At 54.9% G+C, this 27,545-nt stretch overlaps 1 protein-coding gene across 3 annotated transcripts; it reads left to right on the top strand.

The window, feature by feature from the left end:
- The first annotated feature begins 459 nt into the window (after window positions 1-459).
- On the top strand, window positions 460-27,545 carry LOC118177696 (protein argonaute-1). Of its 3 annotated transcripts, XR_004755895.1 has the most exons (20): window positions 462-595; window positions 9,377-9,560; window positions 10,534-10,654; window positions 10,800-10,981; window positions 11,312-11,448; window positions 11,737-11,871; window positions 12,187-12,274; window positions 13,486-13,633; window positions 13,971-14,090; window positions 14,919-15,041; window positions 15,669-15,802; window positions 16,997-17,181; window positions 17,329-17,488; window positions 17,811-17,901; window positions 20,023-20,217; window positions 20,754-20,888; window positions 21,759-21,860; window positions 22,676-22,875; window positions 23,293-23,775; window positions 25,318-27,545. XR_004755895.1 is itself a non-coding variant. In XM_035345677.1 (19 exons), exons 1-19 carry the CDS (start codon window positions 571-573, stop codon window positions 23,399-23,401), a joined length of 2,574 nt encoding a protein of 857 aa, XP_035201568.1. In that variant the 5' UTR covers window positions 460-570; the 3' UTR covers window positions 23,402-27,545. The 3 variants fall into 3 exon arrangements, 2 of the variants coding, with proteins under 2 accessions (XP_035201568.1, XP_035201569.1); XM_035345677.1 differs by having other exon boundaries at window positions 460-595; window positions 23,293-27,545; XM_035345678.1 differs by lacking the exons at window positions 21,759-21,860; window positions 22,676-22,875; window positions 23,293-23,775; window positions 25,318-27,545 and adding an exon at window positions 20,933-21,214 and having other exon boundaries at window positions 20,754-20,902.

The raw sequence follows: 27,545 nt of genomic DNA, 5'->3' as shown, positions 1-27,545 counted from the left end.
AAAACCCGTGCAGGAGCAGCGAGACCTCCGCGCCTGGCTGTGACCACGGGGCCACCGCGGGCCTACGCCTCACTCGGAGCTGCCAGAGGCCATTCCAGCTCAAGAGAACTCATTAATACCATTTTAATTGCTAGCTCTGCGTGGCTCACAGCATATTTTAAACCCCTTTAGATCCTGGTAATGAGACAGACCCAACCACGAGCACACCCCCATTATCCCACCACCTTCCCCCCAGCCCAGCACCCCAACACCGCACACCTCGACTTCCCCGTGGGGACCCCCATCACCCCCGTCGCCCCTTCAGGGGTCTCCGATCTCCTTCCCCGCGTGTCCCCCCCCTCACAAGCACCCCCCGGGGGGGGGCGGTCGGGCCGGGGCGGCCCAAAATGGCGGCGGCGGCGGGGCCGGCGGGCGCCGCCTTTGTTGGGCGCGGGGCCGGGCGGCGGCGCGTGCGCGTTGGGTGGCGGCGTGAGGCGGCGGCGGTGCGGCACCGGCCCCGGCCCCGAGCCCCGGCCTCTGCCCGGCCCTGCCCGCGGCCCCCGGCTCGGAGCGGAGCCCCGCGTGGATGGGATGGAAGCGGGACCCTCGGGAGCAGGTCGGTTGTGAGGCGGAAGGTGGGGGGGGACGCCGCAACCGGGAGGTGTTGTCCCAGCTCCCCCCGGGGGCTGCGGGTGTGAGACCGGGGAGCCTGCGAGGGGCGAGGGGGCTGCGTGGGGCTGCCTTAGGGCTGTGTGGGGCTGTCCTCGGGGTTGTGGGGTCTCTCTGCGGCTGTGTGGGGTTGCCCCGGGGGTTATGGGGCAGCCCCCGGGGGTGCCCGCTCCCCACGGAGCAGCAGCACCGTGTGTGTGTGTGTGCCCCTAACCCCGTCCCTCAGCTCCCCGTCGCCCCCCGTGCAGCTTTACGGGGCCGGGGCTGAGCTCCGGAGACTCCCCCGGTTCCAAGCGGGGGCTCCCGGCCTCCTCCTCGAGCTCCCCGCGGCCCCCCGGGGCTCCCCGGGCTCATGTACGGGGCCGTGGCGGTGCCAGATGCTCCGGTGCCAGCCGTGAGCACCGCAGGCGCCCGCTGCGCCACCGGGATGGGTTTTGGCTACCTCAACGCGGGAGGGGAGCGGGCGATGCGGGGCCCCGGCCTTGCGCGGGGCGTCGTGCCGGCGAGTTCGGTGCCCGCCGCAACGTGCTGCGGTTCTGATAGAAAACCACCGTGGAGCGAAAATCAAGCCGTGTCCTTTTTTAACACGTTTAACTGAAGCCTAGCGTGGAGATACCTACCCGCCTACGTTACCTTTTGGCTGCCGGAGCGGTGTTGGGTGCTGATTTGTTGCCCTCCTGCAGACCGTGATTTAGGGATCAGTGAGGGGCTGGCACGGCGCGTCCGGGGCGGTCGTGCCCCTGCACCCCGGCTCCAGCTGGGAAACGCCGATAGCACAGCTCACGCCCTGACACGCACAGTGCCAGGCTTCAGTAATTTAGTTAAGGTGCTTTAAAACCTCTCAGAGGGGCTGGGGAGGATGGGGATGTGCCGGGGTTCAGGCCCAGCTGATGTCTCTGCATTGGGGTTGCAGTGGGAACGAAGCCCTGACGCTCCTTTGTTGGGAGTTTGCCCTTTTCTCCCCCAAATCTGGCTGTGGGAAGCCGGCTTCGTCAAGGCTCTTGTAGTGGGACCGCGCTGCCGGGGTCACCCTGCGTGCCAGGAAATGTTTGTCCTGTGTCAGCAGGATGAGCGCCGTGCCTCCCCCCTCGAGCAGCCCCTTCCCCTGCTGACGGTCCCCTCGGTGTGGTGCGGGCCTCGTGTTTGGGCTTTAATAATGCCAGAGCTGTAACCTGTCAGGATAATAAAGCACACGGGGAAGAAAACCACGCTCGGATGTGCTGAACACGAAAATGTCTGGAAAGGCAGCAGAGGGGAACCTGGGAAATTTTCAGGCAGCTGCTGGGGGAGGAACATGCATGCGGTGGTTTTAAAAGCTAAACTTGGTTTTCCCCCAACTTTTAGTTTTCTTTATCCTTTGCAAACTTCCTAAATGCTGTTAATCTTAACAGTTGTCTTCCTGTGCTAAACCCTGCAAAAAACCCGAAGCTGTTCTGTCTGTTGGATCTCTTTATCTTCAGGAAACATGAAATCACACGTGCATGTTTCTAGGATGGGATTAGAGCAAGAAACAAAGCCAGGAGAAGCACCTTGCCTCAAGACATAGCATGTACGATTTCTCTTTAAACTCTTTCTGTAGTCTATCTCTAAACCCAGCGAAGAACAAACTAGAGACAAATTATTAAGATGGCAGACGTTGAAAGGAAGACAAATCGGGGCAGAAAGGCGCTGCTTTTTTCAGCAGCGTGGTGTGGAGACTTGTAGCAGGGGTTTTAACCTCTTTTAGGGGCAGCTCCTGGACTGCAGGGTCCGTGGGACTGCCCCACAGCAGGACGTGCCCTCTTGCGTGGCCTCAGCGAAACGTGAAGGCGAAGCTGTCCTTGCCTTTGTCCCGTCTCTTTATCAGGAGCTGGAGGCTTCCTTTGTCTGCTGCTCACAGATGTGCACTTTCTTCGCTTGTGCTTGGAAAGTCTACACCAGCGCATGTGAAACCCTCCTGGAAGAGGCCAGAGATGTTATCTGCTGCCCTTTCTAGGCGCTGTTAGCGGAGACCTCGGGCTCGTGGTCGGTGATGAAAGGGACTGGACGAGCCGCCCGCGTGGAGGAGGAGAGCCTGGGGAGCGGTGCTGGCTGCCAGGCGCTGGCCCCACTCCACTCGAGAGACAAATACGTGTGTTTGGCCTGGGGTCTCCAGGAGAAATACCTCTATTTCCAGAAATCGGGGCTCTGCCGCGTGCTGTGGCGCTTCCTCCGTGTAGCAGAGGGACGTGCTGGGCTGCACTTAGGTGTGGGGACTTTGGTTGACTCGCTGGGACTTTGGTTTTCCCCCTGACGGCTGCCGTGGTTTGGTCAGAGGCACAGAAAGGTGGGCGTGCGGGGCCGGGGGGCTGGCTCAGCGGGACAACCCTTGTGGGTCGGCTCATGCCACCGAGGCACTGGGCTGCGTCTGTGCTGCTGGACCCCCTGCGCCATGCTGCTGGCCCCAGAAACACAGAACTTGGTTCACAATCCTTGATAACAGCAGCGTGGAGAGCAACAACCTCACCTGTTCATGGTAGTTGTGATGGATTTGCGGTAGCACCAGTAGGTTCCCTGTCAGACCCAGCCAGGCGCAGGTACGAAACCAGCATCCCGCTGAGGGGCTGCAGTACGTGATCTTCAAATCCCGCCAGGATCCAACATCCCCAGCGCTGTTTCCTTTATCCAGGGTTGCGTGGGCATCTCTGATGACGGGACTCCTAGAAAACAAAGTGAAATAGGCTTCGTTAAGTGGTAGTAATTGAAATTTGGTTGAGCAAGGAAGGCACAGTGTATAGGCTGGGCTCCTTTTCCCCAAACTGCGGGGCTGCACAGCGCTGGGGAGATTTTTAACCTGAGGCTTTCGGGTTCATCACCTGTGATTTCCAAGCCGGGGTCTGCCGGGGCGTAACGATGCCCTTTGCAGAGCGAGATGCTCGGTGCAGGGGCTACAAAGAAGTAAGCTGCTTTCCAAAGTAAATACCAGAGTAAAACAGATCAGAAACAGCTTCGGGGTATTTCTGGGACGCAGCCACCGCAACGCGGGCCAGGAGCAGCACCTGGCCGGGGGGCAGGTCGGGGTCTCCCTTCTGAAGATCGGCTTTGGGGCACAGGGACGGGTTTAACGCTGCGAGTCCGTGACTCCAGCGGGAGCCCTCTGCTTGCCGTGTGGTCATGTTCTAATTATACCCGGCGTGGCGTCGAGCTGAGCGGGGGCTGCAGCGGCGCTAACCTGGCCGGGCGCAGGGTGAGGTGGTGGCAGGGAGTCAGCAGGCGGAGGGTGCGGGTGGGTCTGGGTGTGCGGAGCTGAGATACAGAGAGCGTCTGCTGCAGGGCTCTGTGTGATCGTGTCTTACACTGCCCGCTGAGGGCTGCTGCTTCTGGAGGTGGTAACTTCAGAAATTGGGAGTGTGTGCGCGTGTCGGAAGAGGATAGATGGAGAAAGCCTGGCTTTTGGAAGAAGGCTAACAGCGGAGGAGTGGGGATCCTTTAAAATCGGACAGGGAAAGGGAAAGAAAAGCCTGAAGCACCCAGAAATCCCTTTTTTTTTTGTGTGTCTGTACCATTTCCAGAAATGAAAAGTCTCGTTTCCAGCTGGCTATTCCGGGGTAGCAGCTAACGAATTTCATTTCTTGGAGCCTGTCCCGCTGCGCGGGGCGGAGGGAGGCAGCGGGGAGAACAGGTGCCGGAGCTGCCGGGAGCCGCGCTGCGCTCGCGGACGTGCGGCGGGTGCAGATGGGGCCGCACATCTGCGGGGATGAGCGGGATGGGGCTGCCCGGGGCCTCTGGCGGGGACAGGGTGGCTCCCTGGCCTGGGGACACCAGGAGGAATGTCCCCAAGCCCTGTGGATGGCGTTTCTCGTATGTTTTGCTCAGGTCCGTGCAAGGCAGGAAAGCCAGCTCTGTCCCTGCTCCGTCTGCCCGCGGCAGTTGACTTTCTTGGTGGCTGCTTTGCCTCCTGACGGGGAACTTTCCCTTCTTGGGGTGGTGTGTGGGCTTGATTTAGGGTTTATTCAGGGTGACGATGGGCCTCGCTGCGTGTCCGGAGGCACGTCCCTGCATACACCCCACAACCTTGCTCGCTCTCCTGGGATTCCTGGCTCCATTTTTGTGGTGTGGCTGCATGGGGAGAGGGCCGTGGGGAAGGGGCTGTCCCAGACCCTCTGCGGTGATAAAACTCCCTTTTGTCTCAGCCCCATTCTCCCGGCCTCTGCTCTGAATGCGGCGCTGGAGAGGATTGAAATGACATGGTAATTTCATGCCTTTCCACCGGCGGCTTCGCCCCGGCACGGGCAGCTGTTGGTCAGTGGGTCGTGTTTGCCAGCTGTTACAATAAATAACAGAAACGAAGCCAATTCCAGCACGAATCACCCCAAACCGAGGAGTTTCACTTTGGCAGCTCTGCCCTCGCCGGTCCCAGCCCAGCGGTGCCGAGGGGGCTCCCGCCACGCTGCTGGCGCATCCCCGGGGCACAGCTTTTGTGTGCCGAAGTCTGTGATTCCTCCCGGGCTGCTGAATTTCTAATGGCAGGCGGATTTTATCCCGCTCACTGCCTGCATTGTGCGGCACCAACAACGCTCGCCCTCCAGCCCCTGGCCCTGGGCGCGCTCATTTACATGACAAAGTGGGAGTCTGGGCGGCTTTGCCATGGAGAGTTGAGGTATGCAGAGGAACCCCTCTGTCTCCGGGCTGTTTGGGTCGCTTTTTTTTTTAACCAGGCTCCTTTACCAAAGGGGCAACACCGCTGGCCCCTTTTCTGCTCCCTTTCTTGCGTCCTCGTGGCCCGTGGGGAGCAGCTTTTGGGACAAGCATTGGTTTTGGGGGGGCTTGGGAGGGATTTGCAGCAAGGCAGTGAGCACAGCAGGGCAGGGACGTGGCGTGGGGAAGGGTTAGTCCAGTGTTCGTGTTCGCCAGAGGATTTTGGGGTCTCTCCCACGTGGGTTGAAGGGGCAGGAGCCCAGCTGGAGGGCTCTGGGGCTGCGGGGTGCCTTCGGGTGCTGCACGTCGCCCTCGTCTCCTCCCCTGCCCCGGCTGCCCTGGTGTTACTGCGCTTTAAATAGTCGCGTCCTGGGCAGCGCCGCTGTGCCAGGCCGGGAGCTAACACCGGGAGATAACGGCTTTTTTTAAAGGCTTGGGATCTCAAAGGAATTTGGGAATGGAAAGCAATTATCGGCCGTCCTTTGCTGGCGGGATGAGGCGATAACCCCGATAACCCGGGGCTGCAGCTGGTGGGAGAGCTCCGCGACCCTGTCTGTGAGCCCGGGGCCGCGCTGCTGCGCTCGACCGCTTCAGCTCCTCGTGTTCAAGGACCCCTGCGGCCTGCAGGCACCAAATAAAACCCTCTGGCTCGGCGCAGACTTCTGCTTTTCTATCCCTGCTCCATCTTCATGGAGCATCCCGCTGCCACCCAGCTCTCACGGTGCTGTTCTCTCCAGCAAGGATGTCCGGTTAAGTTTTGTTGTGTTCGCGATATTTCGTGGCTTGCGTTGAGCTTCTGAGGCAGCCCTTGCGTTGCTCGAGGCTGACTCCTTCATCTGTGATTCACGGTCTTAATTGTGAGGGTTTATGTTCCTAAAGCATCTGGAGGTGCTCAGGTGGATGGGTTCGTATGAGGGGGTGTTATTTATGCGCTGATTTGTGCGGTGCTGCACTGGAGGGGGCTTGGGGAGGTGTGTTGTATGGCAGTGCCCGGGGTGCCTTGGGAAAGGTGGAGGCTGCGGGGATGCCACGTGGGGCAGGTGCCCACACGCTCCCGACAGCTCTGTCTGGATCCCATTCTGCACCACGCTTCTGCTCCTGCTGTCCCCAGCTGCTTCAGCTCCTCTCCGAGAGCCCCGGTGCCTCCAGGCTGCTACCCTGCCTCCTTGGGGACGCAAAGCAAGAGGGAGCCCCGGACACCAGGAGGTGCCGTCCTGCACGTGCACAGCTTCTGGGATCATCTCCTGGATCAGAAGGTCCCGAACAGGAGAGGGAATGACCGAATGCCGGCCCTGACAGCTGCTGAAGAGCAGCACGGCTGCTGGAGAGGCAGAGGAGAGCTGCATCCTGCCTGCGCGCTGTGCGAGGGCCCGCGTGGGTTCGTGCTTGAAAGGCAGAGCTGGGAAGCGGAGGCTCCAGCAGCGCTGGCAAATACCTCGTTGATTGCTAACAACGATTTAAAAATGTATCAGCTTGCAGCCAGGGAGCTGGTGATTGCCAAGAAATATTCGTCGTGTGGAGACATGAATTACACTGCGAGTAGCTCATCAGAAAAATCGGTTTCTTAAAATGAGCTCGGCCTTTTGTTTCGGGGACGCTGCGGTGTGTGGCTGCCCTCCCCGGCACGAGGAGCTGCTGGGGCCGGGGAACCGCCGTGCTCCAACCTGGCTGGGAGCCCCCGCGGGTATCCTGAGCCCCGTGGCAGCCCCGGAGATCCTCATCGTGCTCGTTTGCTGCTCGAGTCGTGTGGCTGATGCCCTCTGCAGCCTGTGGGTGAATGGCAGAGCTGGGGTGCTGGGTTTCTGCAGATCAAGGTTTCTCCACCCCTGTTTTCCCCATCCATCGCTCTCTCCTATGTCTGTCTGCAGCCTGGCTTTGGCTCTCGAGGCATTCAGCACCCTGGTGAGTTTTCACATGGGACAGCTCAGGGCTCCTGGCTCACTGGCTCAGAAGAAAAAGCAAAAAGCTGGTGGTGCGGCCGGTTAGCCAGGCGCTGCCACCAGCAGCGGGACACAATTGCAGGCTTAAAATGAAATCAGCTGGGTCTGCCGGGCATCGCTGCTAGCTAAGACCAAAGGCAGCAGGGGCAAACACGCCCTGCTGCTGGGAGTGCTTTGCTGGTCCTGGTTCTTCATCGCTTCAGAGACCACAGGAGGCTTCACGTCGGTACGGCTGCGGTGCCCCCGGGGTGGCCACCGGGGTCCTGGAGGCATTTCATCCAGGGAAGTCTTGCAGAGGTCAGGTGCAAAAGTGAAAAGCGAATTTGAAGTTCAGGTTGCTGGTCTTGTATCTGCTGCTGATAGGTTTAGTCTGGGATTGAAATTCGGATTTAAAAAGAAACTGGAGGGGAGCGAGGGGTGCTAAGAGCGCCATGTGTTCCGGATCCCAAATTGGAGCTGGGTGCTGTTTGGGGGTTGGCTTTGACAGTTGGCCATCCAGATGGAGTGCTCTGAATATCTCACAGGCTGCCTTCCCTGCACCCGGCCCAGCTGGCTGAAGACCTCGCTAGGTTTCGGAAACAAATAATGCAGACTGGGATAGGTACAGACCAGGGAAGGGCAGGTCGTGTTTAAAAAGCAGCACCGAATGTTTCTTTGGCAATATTTGGAGGTATCTTTGAGTCCAAAGGTGCTGTCAGTTTAGAAAGGCACTTCAGTCTTACAGTCCTGTGCACCCATCCCTTCATCCTCAACTCCGGAACGTCCTTAGTGAGTGTCTGTAACAAGCCTTGAGGAAAAAACAGTGCATTCCTTTTTATGGGTTTGGGAATAAAAAAGTGGGCATTGGGATTATTTCTAGGTACCTCCCATAACCCAGAGGAGGTTTGCATCAAAATATTTTTCATTTTCTCTGTTTTTTTAAGCAGCAACTTCCCTGGAGTTCGCCTTCCTCGCCGACCTGACTGCTGTTGTTGAACAGCAGCTGAGAATCACACGCTGGGGAGGGAGGGAGGGAGGGATAAAAGAAAGTTCAGGTGCTGGGGTTGGGCTGTTCTGTGACCTGGAGCTGGAAACGCCGTCATTAACAACCCGTATGAAATCAAAGCAATGTTATCCTGCAAAATCTAGCCGTTATGCAGCACAGGCACGGTAACAGGTAACGGGCTGAGAACAAAGTCCCGCGGGGCCCTGCGACCCAGCAAGGCCGGTGCCTCCGTCCCCTTGCTTGGCACGGTCAGGATCCGGGCTGGTTTTAGAGCTGGTCCCAAAGCGCTCTGGTCCCCAGAGCCTGGTGTGGGATGTCCTTGGTGTCACCATCAGGAGGGTCGGCCTGCCCGGCGCTGCGGGATGGGGAGCCCGGGGGCTGCCACCCCGAGGTGCTGTGGGCAAGGAAAACAAGTGGCAGCTCTGGAAGGCTTGGCCTTGATCGAAGTGGATTGTCAGTAATTCAGCGTGACGGCCTCTGCCAGATGATCGGGTGAAGGTTGCTGCTGCTGGAGCCCTGCAGAGGCTGAGGCCATCCTTGCTTTTAAACCCGAGAGCTGGAGAGTTTCTCATGCTGTCCTGCTTGTTTACAGATCGCGGCGTTCCTCGTGTGAAACGGGAGGTGAAGTGCAGCTGGGAGGCAGCGTGCTGGCTGCTTTCAAAGCCCTTGTAGTGTGGAAGTGAAGTACAGCAAGTCATTTTGTGTCGGGAGAAGCAAACTTCTGTCACCAGCCTCTGGTCAGAAAGTTGAGTTCAGGTGTTAGAGCGTAGCTGTGCCCGGGCATGGGACGTGCGATTTGTTCCTCTGTTCCTTCCAAGCTCGATGCTGTTGCCCCACGCAGCCCTGTTCGAGTTACTTTCCCTAATGCAAAGTGGAGATTATTTATCTGCTGGGTAGGTGGTTTGACATCTGAGCAGCTGGCGGAGGCAGGGCAGGAGCAGGGCACTGGGTGCTGCCGTGTGGCAGCGGGGATGGCTTTGGTGCCCGGGGGAGCTCCTTCCACCTCCTGCTGTTGTGCTGCCAGGTCTGCCTCATGCCCTGGGTGTGAGTTTGTGATTTGGTGACAGAGGGCTGTGGATTTGGTGTCGTCTGACCGGGTGCTGGAGTTTCTCCCAGCGCTCCTGACCCCTGTTTTGTCTCCCCGCAGCTGCAGGCGCATACCTGCCACCCTTGCAGCAGGTATTTCAAGCGCCGCGTCGGCCCGGGATAGGAACCGTTGGGAAGCCCATCAAGCTCTTAGCCAACTACTTTGAGGTGGACATTCCCAAGATCGATGTGTACCATTATGAAGTGGATATCAAACCCGACAAATGTCCACGCAGAGTCAACAGGTAAGGCAAGTATTAGAGGTTTTGGCACTCGCTTTCCACCTCCAGTTTCCTTGTGGAGACACACAAAGTGCCTTTGTCCCTCTTCACCGGTGGAAATCACCAGGGTGACATTGTCTGTGGCTGCCTTTGCCCTCTCTCTGTGCTGGGGTGGTAAAACAGTGCAGGAAGTGGTGCTGGGGCCCTGCAGGAAGCTGTGCTCGTGCCCAGCACAGGCCTGGAGACTGCCAGGTGCAGTTGGTTCGTCCTCAGGCCAGTGTGCTTGGAGCCCTTCTGTGCTGGGCTTGCAGCACGGCCCAGCGTCCACAGATGGCTGAACCTCGTGAGCTGCATCTGCACAGCAGCATTTGTTCCTGATAGCTTAGGAGGTCCTGAACCTCACCACAGTCCCCTACTTCTTCAAAGCCGCTGTGCTGTTTTGGCAACAATCACGTATTTTAAAAATAGCACGCCCCAGATCTCAGGCCATTGCCTGCTTTTTATTTATTTTTATTTTATTTTTTAGCTTTTTGTTGCTCTTTTCGCTCCCCTTCCCCTCCTGCCCCTGGCCTCACCTCGAAGGCCAGCGAGCAGATGCTGGAGCTGCTGTTCCCTGTGCTTTTGGCAGCCCATGCTCGCAGGAAGCAAGTCCCTCCCTCTCGCCCTCCTGGCAAGCACGGCGGGTTCGCAGCCAGCTCCAGTGCGCGTGGGGGCACATTGCTGCGTGCTGCGTAAACTTGCTCTGCTGAAACTGATTTAACCAGCCGCGGAGCGAGGCGTGTGGGTGTTCGTGTGGGGGCCCTCTTGCCTGGGAGAGATCTGGCTCTGCCTTCCCTTGGCCCACCGCACTGCAGCGAGAGCCCTGAGGTGCCCCCGGCTGGAGAAGCTCAGGACCTGGCAGGTCACAAAAGGCGTTGGGCTGTGAAGAAGCTGGCAAAACAAACCTTGCTCCTCTCTCCCCTGTGTCCCTCTTTCTTGCCTCTGCTTGTCTGCGTAGGGAGGTCGTGGAGTACATGGTACAACACTTCAAACCTCAGATCTTCGGAGACCGAAAACCAGTCTACGATGGGAAGAAAAACATCTACACGGTCACGGCCTTACCTATTGGAAACGAGAGGGTAAGAGTGGGGCAGGGGACTCTGTGCAGGCATGCACGATGTGCCGTGCGCATGGGAAGAATCGACTAAAAATGACTTGCATCTCCTCGTGTTGTGGCCTTGATGTCCTGTGGCAGTGCAGTGATCGCTCCCCTTCCCTTCCCAGGTTGACTTTGAGGTGACAATCCCCGGGGAAGGCAAGGACAGGATATTTAAGGTCTCTATCAAGTGGATGGCCATTGTGAGCTGGCGCATGCTCCACGAAGCCTTGGTGAGCGGGCAGATCCCTGTCCCCCTGGAGTCCGTCCAGGCGCTGGATGTTGCGATGAGGCACCTGGCTTCCATGAGGTACCTGCACCTGGGGGGCTGGAGGTGGGCGCTGGGGGAGGCACGACTCTGCCGCGTCCCCCAGGAGCACCAAGCGTGCTGGGGAGGGGCTGTGCTGGGGAGCTGGCTGTCCTTGGCAGGCTGTTGTGGCTGGGACTGCTCTTCAAGGACTCTGAGGAGGCTGCTTTTTCTGGCACTGGTGGTGGTGCTATCGCTGTAAATGCTTCGGCAACAGAAATAAACGGGGGTGTGCAGCTGGCAGGGCCAATGGGGCGAGCGATGGTTCTGACAGTCTTGGGGTGCTTCATGGTCGGTGCCTGTTGTCTGACGTGCTGTCCCCTCGGTTTGCAGGTACACCCCTGTCGGCCGCTCCTTCTTCTCCCCGCCCGAAGGCTACTACCACCCCCTGGGAGGCGGCAGGGAGGTCTGGTTCGGCTTCCACCAGTCCGTCAGGCCTGCCATGTGGAAGATGATGCTCAACATTGATGGTGATGTATTTTTCATGCCAGCATAAACACTTGTTCTCTCCAGCATGCCCAACACAGTCACGTTTGCTCACAGAGACCAGCACAGGCCAGGTCCCAGCATCTCTTTGGGTTGAGGGCTTCTCATGTAGGGTCTGTCCAGAGGAAGGCCAAATTTCTGGTGCTGAATGTGGTGGAGTGGGGGCCTGCAGTGGGGCTGGATGTGCTCAGGGAGGCTGCATCTGGCCTGCTCTTGGGGCAGGTCCAGGTGTTGGAGGAGAGCAGAGACTCATCGTGGTATCTGTCCTGCAGTGTCAGCAACGGCCTTCTACAAAGCCCAACCTGTCATTGAGTTCATGTGTGAGGTGCTGGATATCCGGAACATCGACGAACAACCGAAGCCGCTGACAGACTCGCAGAGAGTGCGGTTCACCAAGGAGATCAAAGGTAGAACCCTGGGTAGCACTGGGGGACCCTGTCCCCAGCCTGACACTGCCACAAACACTGGCCTGAGCAAATCAGCTTGTCTCCTGCACCCAGCCCTGGCAGCAAGGGAGGGGACACGGGGGTTGCACCTTTAAAATGCCTCCTGGGGCACAGTTGCCTCCCTTGCTGCACTTCACAGGCATCTGCAAGCCTGCCTGCTCTGCAAACGGTTAATTAATTAAGGAAGGTGTTTGCAGCGTCACGGGGAAGTTGGGCAAAAGGGAGTTGCTCCCGCATTTACCAGTGATTCTGCCTTGTCTTTCTGTCTCGCTTCAGGTCTGAAAGTGGAGGTTACCCACTGTGGGCAGATGAAGAGGAAATACCGCGTGTGTAACGTTACCAGGCGGCCGGCCAGCCACCAGACGTAAGGCGGGTGGGAAGATGCCCTTGGAAAAATCTGAGCTGTTCTCCTTTTTAGCAGCTGCTGTTAGTGTTAGGGAGAGCTGGAGGGGGAAACTCCAGCCTGTGACAGTGGAAGGCGATGTGTTTGGCGCTCTGCAGCAGTGCTGTGCGCAGCGGCTCACGCCGCGCTGTCATGCGCCGTGAAGACGAGCGGGATGCAGAGGGTGGGAGCGCAGAGGATGCTTTGTCTGGCAGGCAGCACGCTGCAGAGGGCGGGAGCGAACGTGCCAGGAATTGTCCTAGTTTTTACCTCTGAGTTTGGTTTTCTTCTTGCTTAAAATAGACGCTGCCAAAGCAAAAGCTTTGTCAGGGGATAAAGTGATCCCCTGCCATTAAATTATTTGCACGTGCCTGGGAGGAGGCTGGGCCAGGGAGCCCCTCTGTGTTGGGGGGCTGTAGACCAAGTGCACCCCGTGCCTCTGGGGCTGAACTGCTCCCCACAGACCCCACAGGGCTCTGCAGCACCCCTGCAGGGAGAGGGAGGCAGAAGTGCTCTCAGTGCCGCGCTGTTGGCTGTCTGCAGCCCGTGGGCATTTCCAGGGCAGGTTCTGCCTAGCCCGGTGCTGGCAATAAAGGGGAGACACTGGGATGGCAAGTGTGCGGGGCGAGCATGTTCCACGCTGCATCCCCATTTCCTGGTGGTGTCGGGTGAGGCTGGGCATCACATGCTCCTGCTACTGATGGCCCAGAACCCCTTAGCCCTGCATTGGGGAAGTTTTAATTTTTGTCCCTAATTTTGAGGTGAGCTGTACCTCCACCTGCCCGTCATGCTCTCCTCACCCCTATAAATGTTCAGGAGCTGGTTAACCTTTGTCTGTAGCTCAGCTCAGCTCCCAAAGAGGGCACCAAGCACAGAAGCCCTTGTGAGTGCCAGTGTGGCTGTATTTATGTACCTGGCAGTGGCATGTGTGGCATGTCCTGTAATAAACATTTACCCCGATTAGCAGGATTAGTGAGGGAGAGCTTTATTTAGGGCCCTCAGTCTCACGCTGGGATCAGAGTATTCCTTCCTCGATTTCTGAAAATGCTGCTCTTCTGCTTTTTATTTTTCTTTGTGGTAGCTCAGGGTGGGAGCCTACCGGTTCCCTTTCTTTCCAGCCAGAGTAAGTAGTGCTTGAGGTGTGGAGGTGTCTGTTCTGAGTAGGTGCATCCTTCGTGTCCTGCCTCTGCCAGGTTTCCCCTGCAGCTGGAGAGCGGTCAGACAGTGGAGTGCACGGTGGCTCAGTACTTTAAGCAGAAATACAACCTGCAGCTGAAATACCCTCACCTACCCTGTCTCCAGGTTGGCCAGGAGCAGAAGCACACGTACCTGCCCTTGGAGGTGAGTGCCAGCTCTGTGCCGTTGGGCACCCCCCAGCTTTTGGGCACTGTGAAAACCAAAGGCAGCGGCCTCTGGCCTTTGGTGGCATGACGATATTCTGCAGCTAATGCATAATGGGTGTTAATTGCCACAGTGTTGACCTGCGAGAGCCATTTTTAAGAAGTGAGGGATGAGACCATGCTGTTAAGATGCCATTCTCCTGCAGCTGCAGGCTCATCACCTCTGGTTTGGGGCTGGCTGCCGGGTCTGAGTGCTGCACCCACGGGACAGGTTGCCTGTGGTCCCCCGTGCCTCACACGTTCCTAACACGTGGCTGCTTGCTTTCCCCCGCGTGCAGGTGTGTAACATCGTGGCAGGCCAGCGGTGCATCAAGAAGCTCACAGACAATCAAACGTCAACCATGATAAAAGCGACGGCCAGGTCTGCCCCGGACAGGCAGGAGGAAATCAGCCGCCTGGTACGTGCCCCTGCGGCAGGGGGTCTTTGTCGGGCTGGGCTCTGGTGGCAGGCTGGGGCACCGTGGAACACTGTCTGGCTCTGGTCCTGCTCCTGAGCTGCCCTGCAGAAGGCAGCTTGGGCCTGTTTAAGAGATGCTGGTGGGATTAATGGCTTGGTTATTCCTCTCCTCTTGCCGCATCCCCTGTCGGAGGTGCCTGTAATGGTCGCTTGTACAGGAGAACACAGCTCAAAGTGACCGTGGAAACTCCAGTGCAGCAAATTCAGGTCCTCACGTCGATGGAACCTGACACAAAGGGAGCTGGGACTAAAAATAGAAAAACAAATTAGAGAAATGACTTCAGCTCCAGACATGTGGGGACTGTGCATTATCAGCCTGTGGTGCGGGAACTCTGCGTCCCCAGGTCTGCCTGGGGCGAGCAGGGGAACGATAAACCTGGCTCCAGCAGTGGGTGGACAGGATCTGGCCCTGTTGTTATCCAAACCCATGTCTCTGGGCTTTGGAAGCGGGGGACATTTGATACTCCTTCTGGGACATTTGATAACAGAATCTTGCCAGTCTGAACGTTGCCATTGAAGCCTTACATCTTAGGAGCAGGCTCTGCTCCTGGCTGCATTGGTCAGTTCATTCAAAATCAGGTCACCCCCAGGTCACTTTGGAGGGCAGAATTTGGCCCTTTGTGTTAAATCGCTTGCCCTCTCCTTATAAAGAGGAATTCAGCACTGTAGAGAAAATATCTTGTGCCCGTGTTTCCCGGTCAGCTGAACGCTGTGTGGGATGAAGCAGCTGGTCTCACTCCCTCCCACTGACCCTTCCTTCCCTCTGCAGATGAAGAATGCCAGCTACAACCTGGATCCGTATATTCAGGAGTTTGGGATCAAGGTGAAAGATGACATGACAGAGGTGACGGGGAGGGTCCTGCCAGCACCCATCCTGCAGTACGGAGGCAGGGTAAGCAGGGCTGTGCTGGGGGTGTTCAGATGTGTTGTGCAGAGATTCCTTTGCAGCAGAAAGCACTGGTTTTAACTAAAACTTGTGCTACCTTCAGGTTTGTAGGTTAAAGCTGGATTATTTTTTATTGGAGTGCCTTGGGTTTGGTTGTTGTGGTTTTTTGTTTGTTTTGGGTTTTGCGACATGACTCTTCTGAAAGTTGTAGCCAAAAGTAATGCAGTGACAAGAAAGTGGGTGGAAAGAGAGGGATATTCGGAGTCAGGCTTGGTCATCCTTCCACGTGTTTGAGATGTGGCTGGGGTTTGTGCCCACGCCCAGAGGGACACGTGGCTGCCTGGGACTCGCTGCCTCGTGGTGCTGCATGCGAACAGCTCAGGTGCATTTTCCATCACCTCGGAGCAGCGAAGGTTCTGAATTACCCGTGGCTGAGTGCCGTGGTAGTCCCTAGAGGTGCGAGGAGCTGCTTTCAGCGAGCCCAGCTCTCGAGGGTGTGCAGCTTCGTGATGGGGAGCGCAGACACAACACGTGCGCTCCCCAGGGGCTGCTGGCGTGGGGCCACAGCGGGTCCCGCTCCCTGCCTCATGGGACGTGGCCTCTCAGCGCTCTGACCGTCTGTTTGCCTTGCAGAACCGGGCCATTGCAACTCCCAACCAAGGCGTGTGGGACATGCGAGGGAAGCAGTTCTACAACGGCATTGAGATCAAAGTCTGGGCGATTGCTTGCTTTGCCCCACAGAAGCAGTGTCGAGAAGAGGTGCTGAAGTAAGGAAACGGGCAGCCCGCGAGGGTGGGAAGAGGCAGAGGGAGATGTGTTGGCGTGCAGGGCAGCCACCCTGCTGTTCCCAGCCCCAGGCAGCACTTCCCTTATCACTGAGATCGGATCTCTGCGCGGCTCAGCTGCTTGCTGGTACAAATTTGATCCAGGTCCGGACTGGGTGTTCAGTGTTGTTTCTTGTTAGTTTATCCGGAGTGCCTGACTGTTTATCCTGGCTGCAAACAGCCCCTGAGCCATCGCAAAGCCTGCCAGGTTAAAGTTAGCACGTCATCACTCTCATACACGTGGACTGACAGTCAGTCTCTCCGCAGCCTACCCTTTGCAGCAGGTAGCTGCAGTTTCTTGCTCCGATGCTGTCATAAAGCCAGACGCGGTGCGTTGAGCTCTTCTGATCTGAATTTCCTCCAGGGGAAGCTGGATGGGTTATGAGAATATTTAGTTAAAAGTTCCTGCAATACCCCGAGAGCTCAAAATTGAGTTTAATTTAGCAAATGAACTTTCTGTCCTGCTTCAGATTTACCTTGGAGTGGTTTCCTTTGGACTTTAAGAGTTTAAGTCAGAGAAGCAGTCACCTTGGTCTGGGGTTCTCTTGGGGACCCGGGTTTCTCCTGACCAAGGGTGGATGCATCGAGGCGAGCGTTTTGTTTGGCTCTTCTGGCTCCGTTTAACACTGTTACGTTTTGGGATGGTTTGGAGCAGCTCAAAGCCTCTACATCTGCAGGAACTGGGTGCAGGTGGGAGTGACACAGCGCTCCTCTTGCCACCCTTTTGGGGTGGGGGAGTGCTCCTGGCAGAGCTGGGAGCCCTGCATTCTCTGTGGCTCTCCCTGCATCAAATTTATCCTTGGTGACCTAGAGTGCAGCTGAGCTTGTGCACACCAGAGCACGTTGTCTGGCTTGGTAAGTGCAGGCTTGCATCAGCTTTGCAATCACCTAGAAATCAACTGTTCCAGGGAACAGGTCTGCTCCTCCTTCTGAAATCGTCTAAATGGGAATAGCTTACAGCTCCTTCAGTCCTCAGGAAAAATCCATACAGTGGGTAAGAGAGCATTAGGAGAGGACGGCTGGGCTCTCTCGGGGTTGCTGGATGCTGTAAGATTGCAGGCGTGGGGGTGTGATGGGCCCAGCTCTGTCCCATGCTGCGATGCAGAGGGGCTGACTTCTCTTTCCTCCCGCGCGCAGGAACTTTACGGACCAGCTGCGCAAGATCTCCAAGGATGCAGGGATGCCGATCCAAGGCCAGCCCTGTTTCTGCAAATACGCCCAGGGTGCAGACAGTGTGGAGCCCATGTTTCGGCACCTCAAGAACACCTATTCAGGGCTTCAGCTCATCATTGTCATCCTGCCGGGGAAAACACCGGTGTACGGTGCGTCTGGGGCAGCAGCAAGGAGGGGGACGAGAAGGGTTTTGCTCTGGCTCTGCTCTCCCACTTTCTCCCCCTATTTTTGAGGGTAACGCTGGAAGCTGTGCTTTGTTCATTGCCTGCCTGTTCACGTGCTTCCTCTGCCTGCAGCTGAGGTGAAGCGCGTTGGGGACACCCTCCTGGGAATGGCCACGCAGTGCGTCCAGGTCAAGAACGTGGTGAAAACCTCCCCGCAGACCCTTTCCAACCTCTGCCTCAAGATCAACGTCAAGCTTGGCGGGATCAACAACATCCTTGTGCCTCACCAGCGGTTCGTATAGCTGCTGTTTGTCCCTGCTTTAGGGCTTGTTTCCAATGTCCCTCCTGGCCTGCCTTCCTTTGGGCCAAGTGCTGCCACCATGACATTACCTAAGGAAGACGGGACCCATGGGCTGCTCTGTAAAGCAGCTGTATGAAATGAGGTTTGCAACCCATCTCGCCTTGTAATGAGCTCTTGATGTGCCTGTACCCAAGCTAGAACCCAGAGAATCACAGCGTCCTCTATACAATTTGCTCATCTGTGTTGGGCTGAGCTGAGGACCCTGAGATGGCCCCCAAAAGGCTGACTGCTGCTTTCTCTCCTTTCCCACCAGCTCTGCAGTCTTTCAGCAACCGGTGATCTTCCTCGGGGCCGACGTCACTCACCCTCCAGCAGGAGATGGGAAGAAACCCTCCATAACAGCTGTAAGTCCCTTTCCAAGGCTGGGCTCAGGGTCTGATAGCCCTGAAGGGAGGCAGGAGCTGGAATAGGAAATGTGAGTCCGTGAAGAGGCTGTATCACCGTTGTCCCCATGGTGACACTTCGCAGGGCGAAGTAGGGTGTTCTGTAGGGTGCTTGGATGCCAGGTTGGGGAGGTGGGAAACACCTGAAGGTGCCACTGTAGGGGATCCTACTCACAGGGTTTGCATGGAGTTCTCCCAGGACACAGGCTCTGCCTGGGGCTTCCTGTGGGCCCCAGTCCCCTCCTGCCTCTTCACGGAGGAGCTGTGGTTTTGAGGAGCCACTGGGAGAGCTGGCAGCAGCCGGGAGAGCTGGCAGCTGCCAGCAGATGGGGCTCGTGATGTGTTGGGCCCCGTTGGACAGGGCCTGCAGGGAGCTCGGTGCTGCTGCTGTGCTCCCTGGGGCTGGAGGCATCAGTGCTGGCTGCACAGCACCTCTGGGAGGCACCTTCCCCGGGAGGGAGTGCAGGGACTGGAGATGGGGAGGAAATGGGGTGACTTTGCTTATATACCCCAAGCAAATAACGAGCATCCACGGAGTGATGTGACACTCAGCTGCCGGTGGGGCTGGCTGGCAGCTCGCGCCCTTTGGGAGCCTGCAGGACGTTGTCCTTGTGCTTGCTGCAGTGAAGGAAGGTGTCAGGTTCTCACAGCATCTGTTTTAATTAAGCATGTCAGCATTTTCCTATTCAGCTCTTAGCTTTCCAGGACTCATAGCTCAGGTTTTCCATGGCATGCAAATGGCTCTGTAGGAGTGGTTTTTTCTTAATTAAAAGGGGTTGGGAAATGCTTTTGGCTGTTTGCTCATAGGTGTGGGTGGGACAGCACAGTCTGTTTCCTGGCGGCGGTGCTTCCACTCTGAAAACATTTTCTGTGTCTCTCTGTACAGGACCACTGTGGTTTTGTTTTGTTTTTCTTGATTTTTGTAAAAGCTTTTTCAGAGCTGCAGGGGAGGAGAAGGGTATAGACTTCAGGTGGCCTTAATCTTCTCCTTGGTGCATTGTTAATAAGACGATAGGAAAGGATTCATTGCTGGGGCTAAAGGAGACATTTCCGCTGAGCGTTTCAGCTCTGACAGCAGCCCAAAACCTAGAGCTCTTTTGGCTAAGCAAAAGTGAAACCTGTGCTGAGGGTGGGGGCCGTGGGATGGGCTCAGTGCCGCAGAGGATGTGGGGCTGCAGGGCTGCGGGGCTTTCCCTGCTCGGGTGGGCGGGATGTGGGCCACGCAGCAGCGTCCTGCTGGCCTCAGAGCAGTGAAGCTCCCAGGCAGCGTGGCAGCGTGTCACCAGCGTGGGCCAAAACCCGCCTCGGCGCCGTGACTCACGCTGTGCCCCCACCCCTGCGTCACGGCTGAGCCTGGCTGCCCTCGGCCTCTGTGTCTGACGTCTTTGGGGTCTCCCCTCCGGAGCGCCGGGCTGCGGTGGGTAACTCCTGCAGTGGAGCAGGGCACGGGGACATGATGTTGGCAGCTGCTCTTTGCAAACATTGACCTGGTTTGGTCACCTTTTGGGTAAAGACCTCCCGGCACCCCAGTGTGGGCAGGGTGGCTGTGCTCTTCCCACAGTTGAAGTAAGGGCTGAGCTCCCTGCTCTTCCTGTAATAAAGACCTAAGCAGCTTTTACAGCATGGCAGTGGTGGGGTCTTGTACCTGGGGGTGCCCTTGCCCTGGTGGGACAACAGAGCAGGGTTCGAGCTGAGCTGCCCTTTGTGGAAGGCCAAAGGCTCACGTGAGGGATGGAGGGAGAAGAGTTGCAGCCCCACTCCCTCTTCACCCCTCTGCTGTTGAGCAGGAGCAGGGACAGAGCAGTAACAGCCCCGTGTGGCTCAGTGGTGCCAGCCCAGCCATCTCACTGGAAATTCATGTAAATGCCCCAAAGGGCACCGCAGAGCATGAAACTGGGATGTGGCTGCCACCAGGGTTGCCCCTTCTGGGCTGCAGTTGTCTTCATGGCATGATCTGTGAGCTCAGGGTGCTGCCCATGGCCAGCTGTGGGTGTTGGAAGCAGTCAGAGGCCAGGAAAGTCCCACATCTCCCCCGTCCTTCCCCTGGTAACGTGTGGGCCTGGCCCGCCTCTGTCCCTGCAGGTTGTGGGCAGCATGGACGCCCACCCCAGCCGGTACTGTGCCACGGTGCGCGTGCAGCGTCCTCGCCAGGAAATCATCGAGGACCTGTCCTACATGGTGAGGGAGCTCCTCATCCAGTTCTACAAATCCACCCGCTTCAAACCCACCAGGATCATCTTCTACCGTGATGGTGTTCCCGAGGGGCAGCTCCCGCAGGTGAGGACCACTTATATCCCCCTCGGCCAGTGGAGCTGGGGCGTGCTGTGATTCCGTGCAGCTCTGTGGGGCAGCAGGCCAGCCTGCAGCCAGAGGAGAGGGGCTTTTTAAGGCCCTGAGCTTGCCTTACTAGCATTTCTGTTGCCTGAAATTGCAGGGTTTTGCTGAAATGCTTTGTGCGTGCTGGTGGCGTTGGGCTGATTTGGCTGGCGGGAGCTGGGCCAAAGCCTTGCAGAGCTGGTGCTGGGCATCTGGCAGTCACTGAGGACGTGCTTGGCAGCACAAGGGCACCAGGCAGTGGTGCTTTGAAGCATCTCCCGAGGCTAGCTTTGAGCACTCTCCCTTTTTTTCCACTTGTGTCTGGGGACGTGCAGTGCTGACAAATGCTCGTGGATGACAGTATCGGATGTCTTGGTCCCTGCGCTGCTGCCTAAACCTGCACTGGCTGCTGTGGCTTCCCTGAGGGTGGGCAGGGACAGCTGGGTGCAGAAACCAGCTGCTGCGTCCGCTCACTCCACGTGTGTTTGTCTCTCCAGATCCTTCACTATGAGCTCCTAGCGATCCGTGACGCCTGCATCAAACTGGAAAAGGATTACCAGCCTGGCATCACCTACATCGTCGTCCAGAAAAGGCATCACACCCGACTCTTCTGCGCAGACAAGAACGAGAGGGTGAGTGGCAGGGCTGGAGGGGGACGTTTCATCACCAGCTTTTAGGGAGAGTCAGCCCTGGACTTTACCGAGCGGAAAGCTTGTTGCTGGCAGGCAGAGCACTTTCTTGAATAAAATCTGCTACCCAATTGACTCCTGTATCCATGTGGATTAGGCTGCTTCTAGAAACCCAGACAGCTGTTTGCTGTTATTATGAGTTACTGGGTGCTGATGATCCTGGTGACTCTCTTGAAATAGCCTCTGTCAGCTTGAAAACATCTGTTGTTTTGGTGATAGCTGTAGCCGCTGACGTTGTGACAGGATGAATAACCCCTTGCTTGCTCACAGCTAGTTCATGTGTGCTTTGTGTGTGCTGTGCAGTAACTCACTGATTGATCTATATTTAGGGTTTAAATCTTGTCTAACCAGGCTTTGGCTGTCCCTGAGCATGAAGACTTAATCTTGGGGAACTAAGGACCATTTTTGACCAGGGCGTAAAAGCCCCGGTGTCTTAAGTCAAAGGCTCTAGTGTACTCTCTCTGCAGAGATCCCCGGAGTTTTACTCACTTAATCCTCATTTCTGCAGTGGGATGGGCCAGTGCCCAGCCCTCACCCTGCCTGCTTTCCTTTTTATGTAGCTCGCTCTCTGCCTATGTCATGCCTGGTGTTGATGCTTGCAGAAAATGCTTGCAGGCCTGTCGGGGCAGGGAGCAGAGCGGGATGAGCTGCTTCTGTTCCCTCCGAGTGGAGTGGTGCTCTCAAACTGAGATGCTGAAATGGGGGACCCTGTGCTGTGGCCCTAATGCAGAGCAGGTGTTGCAGGCAGTGCTCTGGGCAGCTGGAAATAATCAAATTGTGCAGTGCTTGGATCTCTCTTTCTGTTCCCTGTAGATTGGGAAGAGTGGGAATATCCCAGCCGGAACAACAGTGGATACAAACATCACCCACCCCTTTGAGTTCGACTTCTACTTGTGCAGTCATGCAGGCATTCAGGTACCGTGCTGCAGAGCTGGCCGTTGTGCTGCTGCTGTTTTTCTTTTGGTTGTTTCTGCAGATTGCATCTCGTGCATCTGACGGGGCCCTCCCTGGAGACACGGGCACTTTGCTGCAAGCTGCCATGGCAGCGGTTTGGGCTAGCAGGTGCCAGGTGACATGGCCGCTGCGTTCTGTGGCGTGTGCTTGGTTTCTCTCTTGGAGCCAAGGATCTCTCCTCTGAGAATTTCCTTCTTTGGAGTGGCCAGTTCAGCAGCTTGTCAGCTGGTGCCTGAGCACGCTGGGCTCGCTGGTGCGCCTGGTTGTCAGCAGGGACCTGGTGTCTGGCCGTGGGCGGGAGAGCTGGGGCCAGCCGTCCCTGGAGGAGGCGGCTTGCTTTACAGCTGCCTTTCTTCAGACAGCCAAGATTAGTCAGAAACCATACAGAAGGAATTGCACTCACTTAATCTACAGCTGTTTCCGCAAGAGAGGTTTTTTGGCATCCTCTCCCGCTGCAAGGACAGCAGGGAGCTGGCCTGGTTCGGAGGGGAGCCACGGGGGGAGCTCTGTGTTGGTGCAGTGTGCGGTGCGGTGTCAGGGGCCTGGGGAAGCAGCACGGAAGCACCAGCAGTGCATGGGCATAGTTTGCACGTCAGTGCAAAGTGCTTCCCGGCCTCAGTCACATGTGGGGCTCTTAAATTAGGGAACCACGGACCTCTCTCCTGCTCGGGCTGTTTTGCTGTCTCATTTTGATCGGAGGGTGATTAGGATACCAGGCAGCTGCCTGCGGGCACGGGCAGCACGTTTCATTTCACACCGTTCCTTCTCCTTGGCAGGGTACGAGCCGGCCGTCCCATTACTATGTGCTCTGGGATGACAACCGATTCACGGCAGATGAGCTGCAAATCCTCACGTACCAGCTGTGCCATACGTACGTGCGCTGCACTCGCTCGGTCTCTATCCCGGCCCCGGCGTACTACGCCCGACTGGTGGCGTTCAGAGCGCGGTATCATCTCGTGGACAAGGAGCACGACAGGTGAGCGGGCTGATCCTTGCGGGATCACGGAGGGCAAAAACCCTAGGGAGGAGCAGTGGGGCACGAGTGCACTGCCTTCGTGTCCAAAAGAGCCTGAATCAGAGCAGGTCTGCAGACCTGCACATGGCTACATCCTCTTAGGTCCCAGTCTAGGAGGAAACGGGGATCAAGAGGGTTAAATCTTAATCCCATCCTGAGCTCATCCCGGACCTGGAGGAGCATCCCTGGGGTGTTTGAGCATGAGCAGCCACCTCGGGGTGCTGGAATCTCTGCAGTGCTGGGCACAGTTCACACTTAGCAGGAGGGAGAGGTGCAAACAGTGTCCAGAACAGCAGACTCAGATATCCAAGGGGGTTTCTCAGTGTGCCTTGGGGGGGAATATTAAATAATTACACAATGATTTTCTTGCGCTTTCAGTGGCGAGGGCAGCCATATATCTGGACAGAGCAACGGCAGAGACCCCCAGGCCTTGGCGAAGGCTGTGCAGGTTCATCAGGACACTTTACGTACCATGTACTTTGCTTGAAAGCCTAACTTTTGTTACCTCACTCAAGAAAGCTTTCAGATTTGTAGGAGCCATACAAAAAAGGAAGCATTGGGACACCTTGTTTTTTTTTTCCAATGAGAAATCACTGCAGGGCAGGCAGCGTCGATTTGAGGCAGGAGACCAGCACCACGGGACAGAAAGATCCAACACCTTCGTAGGATTGGAAGAGACTGATTATTTTTTTAATTTTTTCTGGCTTTGCAAAATTTTGACCTGACCAAACACATGAAGGCATTCAAGGAAGGGATAAAACTCCCGGGAGGCGGAAGCAGGTTTTCATTTTTAAGATGCAATACTATAGACTCCTGACTGTGAAATGGCGGATTTGGTCCTCCGTTGCCCACCAGGCGCTGGTAGGTATTTTTTGTGGGGGTTGGGGGGAGGGGATTTTTAGAGCCTTAAAACAGAAGACTAGATTTATAAAACTAATATTTTAGAATATGAGATGCTTTAATGGGTTAAGGGGAAAAAACAACTAGTTTATAGGAGAATTCTAACACTAACAGTTCCCCGCCCCCGAATAATTCCCCCCATATAATGTAAGGCACCCTAGCACTTAGCTCAGAACTGAAAACTGTCTTCCTCGTGTTAAAAGCTAGTTAGCTGCTGCCACTTGAAGCAACAGTCACAGACTTTTCCATGGGTGAGTGCCTTACTATGATGCTGCAAAATTTCAATGTTTTTAATCTTGTAAGGAAAATAGTAATCTTGTCTTGATGGTGGTCCATATTTCCATCGGAAGGAGTTAATTTCTATGGTCCTAAGTTGCAGTTTGTGTTAGATCACAACCTCATGGTGGTTAAACTCCATTGAAAGATGTGCACTTTCATATAGGACACGTTTAATGGCTGCTGACCCATTTTTGTTTCCAATGTACTACTTGTTATTTAAAACTGTTTCTGACAAATGGGGGCATTGTCATCCCATGAGGACAGAAATCGCTATCAATTTTTTTTTTTCCTGAATTTCTATGATGGACACCGGGATTTTTTTACTAAACATTATTTTTATATGATACCGAGTCTGTTGCCAAAATACACAAGTCATTAACATGCTCAGAGTTTACATCACCGCACTTCCTGAGGCTGTGCGCTCACGCCAGAGATTTCTCATGTTTCCTGTCCGATGAGTGTTACAAACTGCAGTCCGTGCAGCTCCGGGGTACTCCTCAGCACCCATCTCCCTCGCACCATGTGCCTTCGACACATGCCTGCCTGGGCCGGCTGCTTTCGGAAGTACCGCGTACCCCAGCGTCAGCACCTCCAAACTGGCACCGTGTCTGCTGCTAGGTTTTGCTGCTCTTCATGTCACGGTCTCACTGATTCCACGCGCAGGGTTTTTCTTCTGAAAGCACACCACATTTGTTCCTTAGTCAGAATTGCGAAATCCTCATTGTTGTCATGGGGGAAACTCCTACTGATTTGTGTTCTTTACAGGAAAAAAAGCCTTTTTTTCCCAACAGTAACATAGTGACTGCTTTTCAGACTCATTTTGCTGCACTGAATGACCATTATGCACAGCAGGGCAGTAGTAGCAACTCATTACCAGTATCAGGTGGGCAGATTATCCGTTTTTTGATATGAAAGGTGCGCACGACGCTTCCTTCAAGAGGAAGAATTACGTGTGCACTCCTACCGAGCTCTTTCAGGGGAGAGCTCTGTCACCATTTTACTGCCAAGAGCGAACACATTTTCAAAGTAGATCTATCCCAAGCACTGCCCCTTGTCAGTACGTGTGGATAGAAGCACATCTTCTAGTTCTGTGCTTTTCGATGTTCAAACTCGCCTTGCCTTCATGGAAACCGCAGTAGTCATGTTGGCCCATTAATCTGTCCTAGCACCAGGAATTCACTCTACCTGTTTTCTTTCTGGGCAACATATTTGTGAAAAACGAAGACATCACTATGCTATGCAAACTAAGTGCTGAGCCCACTGATGTCACCTTCTGTGAAGATCCTACATTTAGCACAGTTGTATTTTGTCCTCAAGACTACAGTATTTGGCTCATATTCTCCTTTGCACCTTGTGTCAAACTCCACTGCTGTGTATCTGCAAGGTGGTGGGGAGGAGACCAGGAACTCTTCGTGGTCAGTAGGGTAGAGAACTCTTAGGGAAGCTTTTAGAGAGCAGGGAACGTGTCAACACTAAGTGTCAACATGAGAAGCCTACATTCCTCTACACAAGTGCCTGCATAGTGACACAAATTCAGCACCTCTCCATTTCATCCTCGGAATTCTGGCTTGTGTGCATTGAAAGCAAAATGATCTCAGAGAGGCTGTACCTGCTCACGATGCGTTAGAAAGCCCCTCGCTAAGAATAAAACCGGGGTTTAGGCCAAGGTTCTCTCTGTAAATCAGTTTGTTCACCAGCATTACAACGGAAAGCACCTGGTTGCTGCTCTGCAGCAAGGGGCAAAGGTATTTTGGTTTCTATTTTTTATTTTAGTGTTTTAGTTGGGTCTAGACTTCTGAAATGTCTTTTAGTAGCTGTGGCATAGCACATGCCATTTTTAACCATTTGAAAAGAGATAGCGTGGGCATTTACAGAAACAGCTTGTTGCTCTGTAACAATTTTTTTTTTAACCTTGAGACTTGAAATGTAAAATGGACCTTTAAGATTTGCACTCATTTGTAAGGTGGCTGTTCATAGAAAACTATGAATGAAGACTTGCTGATGTAGCACCTACTTTTAACAGCAATTTTAACTACACAAAAGCTTCACAGCTTCTGAAACTCTCAGCTGTTGACTTGCAGATCGTGTTCTGCCCTTATTTCACCCTCTGCGTTGGGTTTTCACGGTTTTGAATAAATAAAAAAAAAGCCAAACTGGTAGCTGCTGTGCCCTTTAAACCCTATTTCCACTTTGAAGAAACGTAGAAGGGGTTTGAGTTACCCGCATGTTTTATATAACGGACTATGCACTGTACCTTCTGCGCGGCTCCAACATTCGATATTTCTACCCTTTTCTTGTCCAAGATGCAAGTGAGAAACTGCATGTTGAGGTGCTGTGCGTTTTGGTACCCCTAGTGGATAGGTGTTAACCCAGCTACATATCAGGACTTGTAGTTAGCCACAACCTCTACGTGAACATCCTGAACGGCTCCCGAGTCTCTGCCTTCTCAGTGCGCACGTGTTCCTTCTACGACTGGAACCATCGCCAAGTGCATGCAGTCCTGTGGGAAGAGGAATCACTTTCATTTACCCGTCAGTTGTTGAATGCTGTTTGTTTCCCTCATCTCCTTTTGGAACCTAACGGGGGCGCGAGGGCAGAGCAGCCCTCGCCCCAGAGCTCCCAGGGCAGTCGGGGGGTTCTGGTGCTTGCAAGCCTCTGACCTGCTGCCTGGTGTCACAAAGCCCAAGTGTTCAGCGTTGCCTCGTGGAAAGTTTTCTTCTTGGAAAATTAGTTAACGAAATAAAAGAATGTCATTCTTTAAGCAAGGGAAGCCAGACAGCTTTGGACAGCAATAAACGAGCGAAATTCATATCTTGCCTGAGTGATTTGCACTTCAATAGTTGTGAAAGAAAATTGATGGGGACTCCAGTGCTTTTGTGTTCAATTCTAGCCCCTTTCGTACCTCCTTTATACGAGCAAGTGTTGAACTGTACACAGGGTGTTGACAAGACACTCTGTTTGGGTTATTTTTCTTGTGTTTGTTTTTCTTTTTCTTTTTTTTTTTTTGCTTTAGCTTGAACTCTGTACGGTCCATTTGTTAAATAGACGTGAACAGTTGATGTACAGTACTTACTAAACAAGCAGCAGCACAAAACTTATTTTATTAAGAAAATATGGCTTATATTTTAAAGGTTGAATATCAACGTTTTTTGTTTTTTTTTTTGTATGCGTGGAATTAAGACTGGTAAAGAGTAACAAAATCCTTGGATTAGGCCAAAAGAAAATACTGTAAGATCGTAACCACCTCTTTATTAAAGAAAATGGTATGATTAAAGAGCTCCAGAACATTGTATTTATATTTGATTTGATTGCTTTTGTGGATTTTTATTTTTTTTATTTTTATTTTTTTGCCTTGGTCCTGATTTTTGCTTGCAACTTTGACTTTGCAGTCCCAAGTGTCTGTTACCCTGTAACTGTTGGCAGAAGACCTAAATAAAAGCAATGTGACTATG

The sequence above is a fragment of the Oxyura jamaicensis genome, chromosome 23 (assembly GCF_011077185.1).
Source record: "Oxyura jamaicensis isolate SHBP4307 breed ruddy duck chromosome 23, BPBGC_Ojam_1.0, whole genome shotgun sequence".
Lineage (NCBI taxonomy): Eukaryota > Metazoa > Chordata > Aves > Anseriformes > Anatidae > Oxyura > Oxyura jamaicensis.
The sequence above is the reverse complement of the archived record's forward strand: the minus strand, read 5'-3'. Positions and strand labels throughout refer to the sequence as shown.

Coding starts and splice junctions, on each gene's coding strand:
- LOC118177696 (XM_035345677.1), top strand. CDS start 571: ATGGAAGCGGGACCCTCGGGAGCAG. Junction 11,449..11,736: donor GATGATGCTCAACATTGATG/GTGATGTATTTT, acceptor TCTGTCCTGCAG/TGTCAGCAACGGCCTTCTAC. Junction 15,042..15,668: donor TCCTGCAGTACGGAGGCAGG/GTAAGCAGGGCT, acceptor TTTGCCTTGCAG/AACCGGGCCATTGCAACTCC.